A 15,418-nucleotide genomic window follows, 5' to 3' on the forward strand; every position below is an offset into this window, starting at 1 on the left:
CCCACCCCTGGGCTCCTGGGCTCCTGAGATGTGTGTGTAGATGGTGATCGTACATGTGTAGCCAGCCAGGTGCCCTCAGACATGTCACCTTGTAGCTCAGAGGTCAGTCCTCCCCCAGGCAAGGGACACAAGTAGCTAGTGTGTCTCTAGAGCTGTCATTCGTCTACTGGGCAGCAGCACAGCACCCTCTCCGCCCTCCCCCCCCCCCCCGGGGAGTCAGCGCATTCAGTTAGTGCTCACTGATTGCATGACAGGCGAGGGAAAGGCACTCAGGTGGGGCAGGCAGTCATGTGAGATGGAAGTTTTCATAGAACTGCTGGCCCTGGTCGATGTTAAGCCAGCTCCAGGACGTCTTAACCCAAACCAGACTGTCTTGGGGCTGGAATAGGTTAAGACAACCCAGCCACCTGTTGTTTGATTTTCTTGGAAGGCAGACAAGACCATTTGAGGATCTTGCAGTTTTCCAAGCCACCTGCCAGTGGCAAGGCGATGAGCAGAACTTCCCTCCCTGTAACTCACTTTCCCTCACCAGCTGTTTCACAGGTATAACTAGTGCTACTAGTAATAACAGCTACCATTTTGTCCAATACTTGATATGCTCCAGAACCTGAGCTAAGCAGTTTCATACACATCATCGCATCAAACCTTTACAGCCATGCTCAGAGGAAGGCATTGTTGAGAGGCCCTTTCTACAGATGTGGAAACGGAGCAACTGAGAGGTTAGGTAACCGGGTCGTTGTCTCTCAGCATGTAAGTGCTGGAGCATTGGAACCCTGGCAGTCTGAATCTAGAGTCCACGCCAGAGATGCCCTCATCTGACCCAGTCATGGGCTGACCTGCAGAGCTCGTTTTGTGATACACAAAACGAGAATTCCTTGGCTCAAGCCAGGGAGGAGCTACCATGGAAGTGATGGTTAATCAGCTCCTCCTCTTATGCCTCAGTCTAAGTCACGAGCTGCTGTCTCCCATGGAACTTCCTCTGGTTCATCGCTCTGACCCCGCTAAAGTTTGCATTGAGCCCTGTGCAAGGGCAGTCAAGAAACTGCTTGTTTTTAAAGACTGGGCTTAGGTGAGATGACAAGAATTCTCCCCAGCAATAGAAGCAGACTGATTTTGTGAGGCATTCTTTTTTGGGGGTTGGGGGGTGGACCTGTGGCATATGGAGGTTCCCAGGCTAGGGGTCAAATCAGAGCTGTACCTGCTGGCCACAGCCACAGCAGATCTGAGCCACATCTGCCATCTACATTGCAGCTGACGGCAACACCGGATCCTTAAACCACTGAGTAGGGTCAGGGATCGAATCCACGTCCTCATAGATACTAGTCGGGTTCATTACTGCTGAGCCACAGAAGGAACTCCCTGTGATGAATTCTTAAGGGAAGAATTCTTCCCTCTGCTGTGTATCTGCAGCTGCCCAAAGAAAGCTCTTACGGAGACCTGAATTCTGCAATCATTCCATTCTTTGGTCATCGAGGGAACGGTTTCTCCCTCTTAAAGGACTGATCAGTAACCAGGTAGCAATAAGACAGTCAAGAGCCGCCCTAGCAGCTGTTGAGGAGGGAAGGGCCAAGCCAGGTCACACTAGTGAGGCCCTTGATCTCCCAAGAGCAGCTGATGGCTCCCCACATCCCATCTCAGCATCTCAGCTTCCCTCATTGCCTTAGGAAAGCCCAGTTGCCTGCAGCCTCTTCCTCCCACCCTCCTGTGTCTGTGGCATCAGAGGAGGTCCTATTTTCAGACAGGCCATCCCGCTTTGCACTAGCAGTTTGAGTCACCATGACAACCCGCTGCAACCCATGACCAGCAGTGCAGTCATTATCAGGAGGGAGAAAAAGTCATCTCTGCCCCCAGGGACTTGGAGAGCATCCCCTCTTTCCTTGTATGAATGGTCCAGAGCACCTCTTCCCAGGCTCAGAGAAGATACTGGGCAAGGTCAGAGCTCCTTGACCTCATGTGAGTATCACCTCAAGAGGTGGCTAAAGGTCAAAGTAAATCCCCCACATTTCATATGGGAAGGATGAGAGCATGTTTATTCCAAGGCAAGAGAGTGGTTCTTATGACAATTAATGGACAGAGAAATTCAGGATGGCAGAGGGTTTTTCCTAAAATTAAAAAAAATAATAATAATAAGAGAAAGGGCGGTGATTAAATACTGCAGCTTAATCAGGGCTCCAAAAGGGCTCCCCTAAATGGCACCCCCACTCATGGCTTACACCGAGGCTTTAGGGTAGGTGAGGAGTTCCCATTGTAGCTCAGTGGTAATGAACCTGACTAGTATCCATGAGGGCACGGGTCCGATCCCTGGCCCTGCTCAGTGGGTTAAGGATCTGGTGTTGCCGTGAGCTGTGGTGTAGGGTCAGTGTAGGTCACAGATGCTGGTTCAGATCTGACTTTGCTGTGGCTGTGATATAGGCTGGCAGCTGCAGCTCAGATTTGACCCCTAGGCTGGGAACTTCCATATGCCCCAGGTACATCCCTAAAGAAAAAAAAAAAAAAAGTGGATGGTGCTCACAGGTGCACACAGAGAACTTTTGAGAATGAAAAGCCTTTGGAACCCATCCTTGAGAAATGACTCTGCCACGGGGTTGTTGGTAGCATCCTGTCCCTGCTGTGCATGCAGCTGAGTGCTTATGAAACAGAAACCGACTCCCCAGCCTCCCTGGAAGAAAAGAGGCTCTGTGAAGCACCCACGTGGCAGGAGCCTGTGCCGTCTTCCCATCTTATGGTCTTTCCCGGAGGGACTCACTTGCCCACCAGGAAGGGACTGCTACACTCTTTCTTGTCCTCTGGGGTTTGGGATATGCTTTTGGTCTTTCCAGAGAAACACGACTTAAGAAGGAGGCGTAGCCTTAGACCGCATCTTCCAAAGACCCCTGGGCAGGTGTGGAGGATACAAATACCACCGGAATGAGAGCTCAAAGCCACTGAAGCAACACGCCACCTCCTGGCGTTACCAAGGTGATTTTGATGCAATTTACCATGAAACCTGCCTCCAGATGTTTGTGTTTTTCCAGCCTTGTGGCAAAGGCTGTGAGCTCAGGGGACTCTTCACTGAGGAGCGAGGATCTTCTCATCTTCACATGTGAGTGAGGATGGTAGCGAAAACCGGACCCCCGCGGTCCTCTGCTCCATTACTGCTCCTATAGCCAGAGCCGGAGCTGATAAGGGGTAAGAACAGCTGCTGCATAGCGAACCCTGACCACGTGGCCGCTTTAGGGAGACTGGGTCAGGGGGGCCCCTTCTCACAGGTCGGGGTGGTGGCTCTCACTTCTGTCCTATGGCCCGCGTCCCCCGATGACCTGGACCCTGAGTGGAGAAGGCTGCAAGCTGCTACCAGTCACGGGAGCACCTAGGACTTTTCTGGCCCGGCCAGTCCCCGTCCCCCAGCAGGACTGAGGTCACGAGAGCCCCCCTTGGCCCAGATGCAGGACTTGCGATATTTCATCATCCTCTGCTCCCCCTTTGCTGCCCCAAGCTCTAGCTCTGAGGCTCCCAAGGGCTTCTGTTTGCTGCCTTGCTTTTTTCTGAAGGCAACAGCTCCTGGGAAGGATTCTCTCTCCACAGCATCGTTATGTTGGTTAGTCAACGGGCTGAGTGCTAATACTTCTTGACATGGAACATATGTGGAAGCTGAAAGTGCTCGGTGCCTTGTGGAGCTAACGCTTAGCCATAAATTTAGAAGGTGATATATGTGTGTTCCCACCCTCCTTAATTTCCTCTGACGGGAGCCTGGCTCTTTGCTGGCATCTTCTTATAGACTCATCTTTAAGTTCATGGGAGTGGCTTCAACAAAGCTGCTTCCACCTCCCCCACAAGCCCCTTCAAGGGCATCAAGGTGGGAGTAACGCTTTGAATTAAGAGAGCATGGACCTACATCTCAACCTACCACTTACTAGTTGTGCATCTTTCAAGGTACTTAAGCTTATGGAGTCCCAGAGATGTCACCTGTCAGGTGGAGGTAAGACTTACCTCGCGGGCCGTGGGAAGCATCAATGAGTTCATGTTTGTAAGCAGCTGGCCGAGGGCCTAGGCACACATAGGGCTTATTACCTGTTAGATCGTGTGGCCCCAGCTGTCCACCTGGCCTGATCGTCTCAGCCCCTCCCTCTCTTTTCTGTTTATGTCACCTCTGAGTTTCCTTTAGGAGGCGGGTCTGGGAGCAGGTGGCCCTGCAAGATGGTTGGGTCTGCTACTGGGGGAATATTTATGAACATAGTATACCTCCAATCCCTGCCCTCCTCACCGATCCAGCAGCGGGTCAACTGAGATCAAGTTGTGGCCTCAAAGTTTGGAGTTTGAGGACCAGGCAGCCTCTGGAATGAGGCAAGCTGGAGCACCCCATCTTGCATAAGGGATGCTGTTATCTCTGCTTCATTGCAGTCCCCTGGTCTGCCTCAAGTGAGAGTTCAGCATGAGGGGCGTATAGGGCCAAGCCCACCAGCTCCCAAATCAGCATTTAGTCAGTGACCCCTAAAGGTTGAACCCGGGCTTTGCCCAGGGGCAAGCCACTCAGTGAACAACCTGCCAGAGTGCCAGTGGCAGTTTAGCAAGCATCCCAGAGCCTCCCAGCTCACCGGCTCAATGCCAGGTCCTCCCCAAGAGTCAGTAGGACCCCTGATGCCTCTCTACAACCAAAACGCAAGCCATCTTTCAGACCCAGCCAGGCCTCCAACCACCCGAAGCATCTCCAGGTGCCTGCTGGAGTTAGCCAAAACAGCCACTCCCCAGAGATGGGGAACACCTCCCACCAGGTGCAGGAAAGAGAAGAGGGATTTTACATGGCGGATGCAAGGTGAACTCTGGAATCAGGCAGGCGGAAGCCTCACTGAGTGACCTTGGTCGAATCAGTCACCACTCTGACCCTCGGTTTCCTCATCAGCAACATGAGGACCATCGTCGTGTGGGGGTGGAAGGAAACTTGGCACGGGGCCACGCACAGAGCCATGGCCTCTGGAGGTGATGCCGCACTCTTATCCATTCACGCGGCAGCTGCATCTCAGAGGGCATCGCACTGGGACAGATCCAGCAGCCTTGATGGAGAAAGAGGCCGAAATTAGTCCTTCTGTGAAAGAGGGAGAAGGCCTGTGTTCAGAACTTCTTACAGAATTGCTGAACCCCATCCCAATAGTTGTTTACTCTCTGTTTGTTCCATCACAAGGTTTTGCTTTTTTTTTAACTCCCCTGCAACCCTTGTCCGTGTACCAGAGAGCGCAGAGATCCTTTCACGGACGCCAGACTGAGTTGAGTAGCTGCCAAAGTTGCTCCCAAAGGAGAGAGGATAGAAGGACAGGCTGTTAGATGCTGCCGTTGCTGGGGATCAGGGAGACTGCCCGCGCCATCTCAGCTGGAGGAGCAGCTTGGTGTTATCTCTCCCTGCACCTATGCATCTTGCCTCGGGAGCCAGGCATCTGGGAGAGGATAAGTGACCAGGAAATTCTGCCCTTTGGGGCTTCCTTTTACTCCTGCTTCGTGCACTATCTTTGCTTCCTAATCGGGCCAGCCAGGGTTGTTTTGCTGCCTTACATCTTTGCGATAATCTTCTGGGCTCAGAGATCTTGGAGCAATAGGAAACAAGAAAGCATCTGGACCAGAAAAAGAAGCCTTGATAGTTCCGATGGGTGAGGAGGCTTGCCAGAGTGGCCTGCAGTTTGGATATCCTTTCAAGGCATGTCAGAGCTGCCTCTCCTCTCCCAAGGCCATGTTCCTTATCCAGTGTCTGGCACTCCCCCGAGCAAGTACTGTGATCGGGCTCTTGAATCTGCACTAGGATCTCAAACCTAAATGCCTACTCGGGCAAGACAGGTGGAATAAACTTGTGAATGGCAGACTATAGAGCATAGTGAGGACTGTGGCAAACAGAGCATATGTCTTATCTAAAGAGGGGTAGCCACTCCATGGCTGCCTCCAGTAGACCCAATGTTACCGGAGCTTTTGATTTTTTTTTTTTTTTCCAAGAGAAGGTAGAAATCTTATGTGTGTCTGTGTGTGTGTGTTTGTGTGTGTGTGAGAGAGAGAGATGTCCTGATTTTTCTTATTGAAGTAGAGTTGATTTACAATGTACAGCAAAATGATTCAGTTATACATATACATATATGTATGTATGTGTATGTATTCTTTTTCTTATTCTTTTCCATTATAGTTCATATAAAATAGTGAATATAGTTCCCTGTGCTATACAGTAGGACTTTGTTGTTTATCTATTTTATACATAGGTAGTTTGTATCGGCTAAACCCAAACTCCTAAATGATCTCTCTCCACCTGCTCTTCTCCTTTGGTAACCATAAGTTTGTTTTCAAAATCTGTGAGTCTGTTTCTGTATTGTAGATAAGTTTACTTGTATCATATTTTAGAATACACATATAAGGGATATCATATGATATTTGTCTTTGTCTGACTTACTTCACATAGTATGGTCATTTCTAGGTCCATCCATGTTGTTTCAAATGGCATCATTTCATTCTTTTTCATGGCTAAGTAATATTCCAATGTCTGTATAAACCACATCTTTATTCATTCCTCTGTTGATATTGATTTAGGTTGTTTCCATGCCTTGGCTATTGGAAATAGTGCTGCAGTGAACTTTGGAGTACATGTATTTTTTCCTATTAGAGTTTTCTCCAGATGTATGCCCAGGAATGGGATTGCTGGATCATATGGCAGTCCTGTGTTTAGTTTTTTCAGGAACTTCCATGTTGTCTTCTATGGTGGTTGCACCAATTTACATTCCCACCAACGGTGTAGGAGGGTTCCCTTTTCTCCACTGCTTCTCCAGCATTTGTTATTTGTAGACTCTTTGGCGATGGCCATTCTAACCTGTGTGAGGTTGTACCTCATGGTAGTTTTGTCCCAGTTTTTAATGCCCTGGGAGGGCTGGATGAGCAGGGTTGCATGTGGGATGTTGACGTATGTTGTAGGGAGGATTCGATCCTCAGGTCATGAGTTCGGCTCCTCTGATCCGTTTACTGATAATTCAGTATTTCCTGGTAAGATGATGCCCTCTAAAGACTCTGAACATCAGGGTTTGGAAGAAATCACCACATACTTCATTTTTCTTGTTAAACAGAAGAACCAAAAAAGTGTGGTGTGTGCATGTGTGTGCCTGTGTGTGCGCGCGTGCGCACATGTGTGCATGCATATGTGCTTGTGTGTGCACTGCACGTGCATGTGTAAGTGTGCGTGTGTGCGCCCGCATGCGTGCGTGCATGCGCGCGCGCGTGTGTGTGTGTGTGTGTGTGTATGAAGGGCCCTGACCCATGGGTGCTTGACCCTTGTGGGTCCTGTTTCCCCTGTCTCCCTGTTTCCTAGCATCCTCCTTGGAATGCCTCCCAAATGGAGTGACTTTGACTAAAATTTAATAGACAAAGCGCAGGAAATCCTTGGGGGAAATCACTACGGCGGGGGGACAGATGGGCGGGGTGGATGAAGAAGACCCTGAACCCTCCAGAGGCCTCACTCACCACACCTGCTTCCATCCTGCTCCTTGGAGACGTGTGACCTTGAACGAGCCCACCAACCTCCCAGCCTCGGTTTCCTCACCTGTGGCGTGCGAGGCCGGCTCTGGCCATCTGCCCAGGTCATTGTGAGAATGAGAGGATGTCAGGAAATCACGCTGGAAACCTGAGACGTATTCTAGCAGCATGAGCTTTTATTTTCCACTGCGAGGCAGGAGGACATCTGGGGGAACCCTTGGGACCCTGCCCATGATTAGCCAGATTAAACAGGCAGTTCTTCTTCCCCTTGTCACCCCTCCAGCTGCCTGGCTCGCACAGGATGTGCGCCGGCCCGAGGGGAGGATGCGCCTGCAGCCCGGGAGAGGTGACAGGCGTGATTGAGCTCCCATGGCAGCCCCTCCGTCACCAAGTCCATCACCTGCACCCTGGCATCAGGAGCCTTGGGAGCCAAGCCAGCCCTTTATGAGTCTCATGGGTCCCTCCCCATGGGAGAAGCTCTGAGCCAGCGTTGAAAACAGACATTTCTAAAATTCAAGGATTGGGGCTGGTTAGTTTAGTGACCCCCCCCCACTTGCATCTGAGAGTGAGTGAGACATGATTTTATACTTCAGGGGCACACAGGTAACTGGTCTAGAATCATAAAGGAAATTTTTAGGGCCCAAAGTGCTTGCCTTGCCAGCCCCATTCTGGAAGATGCTCCTGTAACCTTCACGGCATCACCTGTGCTGGACCAGCCTTTCATCAGAAAAGCAGCTGCCTTTTAGGCTTTTTGTTTGTTTGTTTGGGGGAGGGTTCTGAAGAACAAAAATCACCACAGAACAGGGTCCCTCATGGACAGGACGGCTGACCCTGGGGGATGGGTGTCACCTGAGAGGAGAATGACCCCATAGAGTTGCATTTGGAGTCAAGTGTATTTCTTAAGAAATGCTTGGGCTAAGCACTAGGAGTAAAGAGAGGAATTAAACAGTCATTTGTGCCATCCTAGAACTTACTGTTGGGCGAGAGGCAAATGAGAACCGGGAAAACAAACAAATATCCTCTTACCACAAAATAAGAGAAGTGCTATGAAGGGAGCGAACAGGGGGCTGTGAGAGACTGTAGTGGGAAGTCTGGGTCATACTGGAGACGAGGCAGTCCGGGCAGGCCTCTCGGAGGAGGTGGCTTTTTGAGCGGAGATGCAGAGGAGGAGAAGGAACCCCCTTATGAAAGGGGGAAAGGCATGTTCAGAGGACCTGGACCAGAAGGTGCATGGGGTGCTGGAGGAATCACACGGGCTCTCGGGGTGTACGTGTGTGTGTGTGTGAGAGAGAGAGAGAAAGAGAGTGAGAGCGAGAATGAGAGGATGTGTATGTGTGTGCACGCATGCCTACCCACGGCTGTATTTTTTCTGGGAAGATGACCTATAACTTTCATCAAATTTCCAATGGGATCAGTGATCCAAAAGAACTCTGAGGAATTCTCTGAATCAAAATTACCCTTAGTCAATCAACTAAAGCTTCAAAACAATTGTGCCAAATGATTGTGTGTGTGTGTGTGTGTGTGTGTGTGTGTGTGTGTGTGTGTGTGTGTGTGTGTGTGTGAGTCCTGGAAGCTCTGCAATTTAAAGCAGAAAGTGAAGCACCCAGAGTGCCTTTTGGGTCTTCTCCGAAGACATGATGCAGGGGAAGCCTCCGAGGCATCAGGGTGTGGCACAGCGTCCATGGCAACCAGGTGCACGAGTGCCCAGGCATGTTGGAGGTTTCGGTGGCCACAGGCATGCAAGTCCCTCTCTTTCTCTGCTGAGGGCAGGAGAGTGCAGGAAGCCTGCAGCCCCTCCCCTGCAAGCGCAGCCCTGGCGGCACTGGGATTTAGTGAGTCAGCCGCCTCTCTTTTCCTGCAGCCTCCTCAATGCCAACAAGATCAACTGTCTGCGGGTGAACACATTTCAGGACCTGCAGAACCTCAACCTCCTCTCCCTGTACGACAACAAGCTGCAGACCATCAGCAAGGGGCTCTTTGCCCCTCTGCAGGCCATCCAGACGCTGTGAGTATGCCACCTCGAGTGCCAGCGCATGCCCGGGCAGCAGGCGACCCCAAACATGAAGTCAGAGAGAACACGCAAAAGGAAGGCCAGGCGAGCAGGTCCAGGAGGATTCCTGGAGCCCGTGGCGAGAATGGAACACTAGAGGACTAGCTCCCAGCACTAAACGCCCACGCCGTGCTCACCACCACACTGGGTGTTTTCCCTCTATTCGAACTTTTAAGCCTCACGCCCTATGAATTAGGTGCTACTGTGCCTCTGTACCAAGGCACAGAGAGGTTAGGTAACTCACTCAATGTTGCACAGACAGTAAGAAGCAGGATTTGAATTCAGGCCGAGTTGCTGCTCACCTGCTCTCTTAACCACTATAGCTACTGTTTGTTGTTGTCGTTGTCGTCGTCGTTGTTGTTGTTGTTGTTAGGGCATATGGAAGTTCCCAGGCTAGGGGGTCGAATTGAAGCTGTAGCTACCGCCCTGTACCACAGCCACAGCAACACCAGATCTGAGCTGCGTCTGTGACCTACACCACAGCTCACAGCCACTGGATCCTTAACCCACTGAGCGAGGCCAGGGATGGAACCTGCGTCCTCATGGATACCTGTCAGGTTCATTTCTGCTGGGCCACAACAGGAACTCCAAGCAGCCACTGCATTTGAGAGCAGGTTCCATCTCTGATGATAACACATTCCTGCCCACCAACAACCCCCACCTTCCGTGCAAAACCAAGCCTCTGAAACAGGCACCCTGAGAATATTTCGCCTCCCTTTTTAGGGAGCAGTTCCTCACTCCCAAGCGTGGCAGATGCTCATAAATAGTAGATGATCCCTGAGAGCAGATCTCAGCCCGTTTTTGATGGCTCCACCCCTAGGCCGAGACCCTCACCCCCCAGCCCAAGCCTTGACCATAAGCCTGGGGGTTTCTGGAGGTCTTCTGAGTCATCTGGCATTTACTGTCCCTGGAGCCAGAGACGGGAGCCAATAAACAGTAAGAACAGCTGCTACACATTGAGCCCTGACCACGTGCTGAGCACTGGGTGTGGCGCTCTGGAGAGTTTTTCTTACTGAGCCGCGGGAAGCCGGACCCACAGTGCTGCCCTCGTGATGCGGAGGATAATAACAACAAAACCCGCTACTATATATGGAACACCCATCATGCGCCCGACGCCATGCCAGCTGCTTTATGCACCGGGTGTTCCTGAGTTTGGAGAAATAAAATTCACTCTGCTCTCTGCATAAACCCTAAGCCTGCAGCTTGCTTTGCCCATCAGAATTGGCGTGGGCGAGACGAGCGGATCAGTGGTAGGTCCTGCCCCAAATGGGGAGCGTAAGGAAGGCTGATTCTCCAGGCCAGACGCCAGCTGCACCTCTGTCTTGCAGACAGCACGGCTCAGGCCCCCTCTCTGGGTCCTGTCTGAGAGCAGCAGTCCCCCCATCCCCTGAGGCCTCCTGGGGTGATGAGGGAGGGAGCCTGGCACGGGATGGTCAGAGTCCAGCCCAGCGCCAGGCCGGGTGGTGGCAGAGTGCGGCACAAGGGTCCCTCCTGATCAACTCCCATCCCTCTCGCAGCCACTTAGCCCAAAACCCGTTTGTGTGCGACTGCCACTTGAAGTGGCTGGCCGACTACCTCCAGGACAACCCCATCGAGACCAGCGGGGCCCGCTGCAGCAGCCCGCGCCGGCTGGCCAACAAGCGCATCAGCCAGATCAAGAGCAAGAAGTTCCGCTGCTCAGGTAATCAGGTTACGGGGATGGGCCCCACCTTCCGACTCTGAGTACAGCAGCCCCGGAGAGGCCAATAATCCAATCTGGAGGACAGCGTGCGCTGTAATGGCTCCTGGGGAGCATCTTTGCAAATTAAATTGGGGAAATTCAGTTAGCCCTGCAGAAAACCAATTAGCTTATGGATTTAAAATAAAACACACACACAATAAAAGCACTGGGGAGGGGGAGAAGGGGGGCAATTTCAGGAGAGACAGAACCCAGGCAGCAGCACTTCTCCAGGGCTAGGTGGAAGCTTGGGGAAGAGGCAGCCTTTACATGGGGGATCTTTAGAGGCTTTGATTGATGGATGGATTTTTAGTTTCTAAAGCAGCCTCCTCAAGTGGAAGACAGAGAAATAAATAGACCCCAGGCCAGGCTGCAGGATACATGGAATCTTGGGGGCCCATGATCCCCCCTCTAGGGCCAACTTTGGTACAGCCCTTGCCGTGTAGTCTAGATTTCAGATGGTTTGGGGCTTTCCTCCACCCTGGACAGGTGCATTCTGACTCTGGACAGAAGAGCAAAGAGTGTTGCTTAGGAAGAAGGCAACGCTGTGCTCTCTCGTTCCCACACTCTCTCTAGACACCTTCCTCCCTCCTGTACCCAGAAATGACACCACATGGGGGGCGGTGAATGGCAGCTCCTCGTGGAAAGCTGGGCGAACAGGCAGTTTAAAATGACCATCGTTTGTGTCATTTGCTCCCGGGAGGGGGAAAAAAAAGCTGCTTTGTGCTCCCAATGGCAAGAGGTTGATAATATGACGTCTGAGAGGGGATGGAATCAAGCCTCACAATCTGTGTGTCAACAAGAACCATTCGTTTCTCCCCCTGCCTGGAGCGTCTCCTGTAAGCGGGTTTTCCTGGGGAGGCCAGCAGCGTACCTCTGCTTCTTTCACATTGTTCTTGACCACAAAGTCCAGGTGTCACCAGAATGCTGAATGTGAGCTAGTTAATTTTTTTCAACAGAAGCAAACATCTCAAGGGGGGCTTGGTGGGACCCCAGGGACTTTGTGGCCATCTGAGACGTTGATCTCAATTTGTCTTCCCCTGGAGTTCCCATCATGGCTCAGCGGTTAGTGAACCTGGCTAGCATCCATGAGGACGTGGGTTTGATCCCTGGCCTCGATCCGTGGGTTAAGGATCCAGCATTGCCGTGCACTATGGTGTAGGTCCCAGACACAGCTCAGATCCCGCATTGCTGTGACTGTGGCATAGGCTGGTGGCTACAGCTCCAATTGGACTCCTAGCCTAGGAACCTCCATATGCCATGGGTGCAGCCCTTAAAAAAAAAAAAAAAAAAAAAGACAAAAAGACAAAAAGATCAATTTGTCTTCCCCAGAAAAACAATGTCAATTACAAGAGCGGTTTCTTGACCATGATGAGCTGCTCCTTTGACTTGGTTCTTCCTATAGTCCCGTGAGATCAGCAGGGGAGGTCCCCCTTCTGCAGCAGAGGGAGCCCAGGGGTACCCTGGATCATAGCCAGCTATCGGTGAAGGCAGGGCTGGACCCCAAGTCTGGCTCTCTTCTCAACTCTGGGCAGCATGTAGGAGAGAAGGGCTGTTGGGAGAGGAGGCCCAGCTGCTTGGATGATTCCTGTCTCAGGGCCTCAACCCCTGAATTCTTTCCTTAACTTCCTTCATAGGGCCCTTAGCATCTCAAAAAGGAAAATGCTCTCCCAGCCCAGAGCCACAACCATCATCTTCCAGGGCCCTTTGCTCATGACTTACACCTCTTATTACTTCTGTACGCTCTGTTCCCACTTGTGCGTAGCCAGGGCTGAGTTAATTAACTCTGACAAGCAGGTATCCCCAAGAAGAGGGGTGATAAGAGGCTGAAGAGGAGGGGTTCCTGTTGTGGTTTGGTGGTAACAAACCCGACTAGTATCCATGAGGACACAGGTTCGATCCCTGGCCTCGTTCAGTGGGTTAAGGATCTGGCATTGCCGTGAGCTGCAATGTAGGTTGCAGGTGCAGCTCAGATCTGGTGTGGCTGTGGCTGTGGTAGAGGCCGGCAGCTGCAGCTCCAGTTCAATCCCTGGCCCGGGAACTTTCATATGCCATGGGTACAGCCCCTAAAAAAAAGACCCCCCCCCAAAAAAAAAAGAAAAGAGGCTGAGGAGGGCAGGAAGCCATCTACCTACCCTGATCCCTCTGTCGGGGGCAGGGGGACCTTTTGACATGATCTTGAGATCCTGGTTGTTGTCAGCTCCCTGGGGCACAGCACAGGGATAGAATCAGCTCTGGGATAGAATTGCCTCCGAATGACTGTGGGCTGGGATTGGAGGTGAGCTCCCGACAGAACTAAGTAAGAAAAGGGAGACGGTGGGTAGACTTGGAGACAGTAGGGCTTAGTTCTCACTCTCGCTCTGCCACTGCCTACTACCTTTGCGCTAGAGGAATCCTGGCTTCTTTTCCCATGTGGGGCAAGAGTGATTAGACATGTTTAAAAGAAACAGGCAGAAGGAGCAGGGTTTTTGGATTGATTCTGTCTAAGATAGCTTTTTTTAAAAAAATCATTTCTGGAGTTCCCGCTATGGCACAGCGGGTTAAGAATCCAGTGTTGTCTCAGGTAGCTGCTGAGGCACAGGTTCAGTCCCCAGCCCAGCACAGGAGGTTAAGGATCTGGCATGACCTCAGCTGTAGTGTAAGTAGAAGCTGCAGCTCAGATTCCATCCCTGGCCTGGGAACTTCCATATCCTGCAGGCGTGGCCAAAAAAAAAAAAAAAAAAAAAAAAATCAATACTAAGCAGAAATAATGCCTTTAAAGGTAGAGAAAGTTAGAACCATGATGATTCTGACATATAACATTCTATATGCTCTTATTTTGTGTAGCAGCAGGCAGGTGAGGTAGAGAGAGCCAGCTACTAGTGAGCTCCAAGGCCTTGGCTTTGAGAGATACCGGAGCCCAGACCTGCTTAGCCTCGAGGGGTCCCGAAGCCTTAGATCTAAAGCTCTGTGTTTCCAGGAAGCTCCGGAAGACGGAAGGAGGGGCAAGTGACACGTACTGGATTTGACAGATAATAAGTCTGCCTTTTACTTTCTCCTAAAAGCACCCCCATTGCAAAGACAGCTGATGTAATTAGGAGCCAATTTGAGGGCTGCTCTTGCAACACATAAAGCCCCTCCTTAGGCTGGGCGTCTGGCTTCCCAGCTGCCCCGCGTCTGCCTCTGTCAGCTGCATCCGCTGCCCTGGGCAGCAAGATCGGGTTAGAGGTGAGTGCTGCCGGCTGGGGAAATCTGACCATCGGATTAAGTCCTCAGAAGGCACCGTCTGGCCGCCTGAGACCCCAGGCCCATCCTCAGGGGAGCACTTGGCCATTGGAAAAAGCTGTCTGCCTTCCATCATGCCTCCCCCACTTTGTGCGTGGAGACCCAGTCGGCAGGCAGAAACCGTGGTGGCGAAAAGCACAGAGTGCGGCGTACTCTCTCTGCTCATCTGTACAGAGACGGCAAAGAGCAGGGCCCCGCCCAGGGAATCCTGGAGCTTTTGAGCTCTCAGAGATCACCCAGCCCACGCTAGAAAGGACAAAATTGAGACCCACACAGCAGAAACATCTTATCTAAGGTAACAGAGCAGTATTTGCAAGGCAAGACCTGTAACCCAGGACTTCCGACATACTGAGAAAATTCCTGATCGCCCTCTCCCCGGTCCCTCCATTTCTTTTTGATGAGGGAAACCAAAGAGAAAGAGCAGGAGATTTGAAAGCTCTGGGGCAGAGGCATGAAAAGGATGGACGTTCCCGGCTCTGGTCCTGAGGACCTGGGCAAACTTGAATGTGAAATCCCCAGACCAGGGTGTTCACAGAGCCTCGCCTGTCTGCGAGGTCCACGCAGAGCTGAGTCTCAGTTACGTGGCCACGTCTGATCTGTCAGGTGACAGGGCTTAGTAAGAGGTGGGGCCGGATCCGGAGCCGTGGAGTGGCCTCGACTCACTGGTCAGTCCGTACAGGCAGCCTATACATCACTGAGATGCTGCGACCATTTTGTCCTAAAAACACACCGTGGAGGAACAGTGACCCCATCCCTTTGGGCAGAGGGTAGGAAAGGGAGGGTCCCTGTCACCTGGCCCTGACTCTGGTCTCTTCAGGATGCACACGTCTCCTCTCAATGGCTTGGATGGAAGGTCAAAAACGCTGCCCCAGGTTCTTGCACTTAAGAATATAGAAGCTCCCGTTGTGGCTCAGTGG

The 15,418-nt window shown here is 51.7% G+C and overlaps 1 protein-coding gene across 19 annotated transcripts in view; it reads left to right on the forward strand.

The window, feature by feature from the left end:
• The window catches only part of SLIT3 (slit guidance ligand 3), a 914,676-nt gene that overhangs the window by 795,058 nt on the left and 104,200 nt on the right, over positions 1–15,418 (forward strand). For all 19 annotated transcript variants that reach the window (XM_085001790.1, XM_085001791.1, XM_085001793.1 and 16 more), the window contains 2 exons: positions 9,332–9,475; positions 11,038–11,201. In XM_085001790.1, the coding sequence (XP_084857916.1) occupies positions 9,332–9,475; positions 11,038–11,201 (308 nt within the window). The remainder of the gene's footprint in view (positions 1–9,331; positions 9,476–11,037; positions 11,202–15,418) is intronic.

The sequence above is a fragment of the Sus scrofa genome, chromosome 16 (genome assembly GCF_054392235.1).
Source record: "Sus scrofa isolate SSC_HxYL_T2T_F1_AM1 chromosome 16, Sscrofa_HxYL_maternal_Yorkshire_Landrace_v2.0, whole genome shotgun sequence".
Classification (NCBI taxonomy): domain Eukaryota; kingdom Metazoa; phylum Chordata; class Mammalia; order Artiodactyla; family Suidae; genus Sus; species Sus scrofa.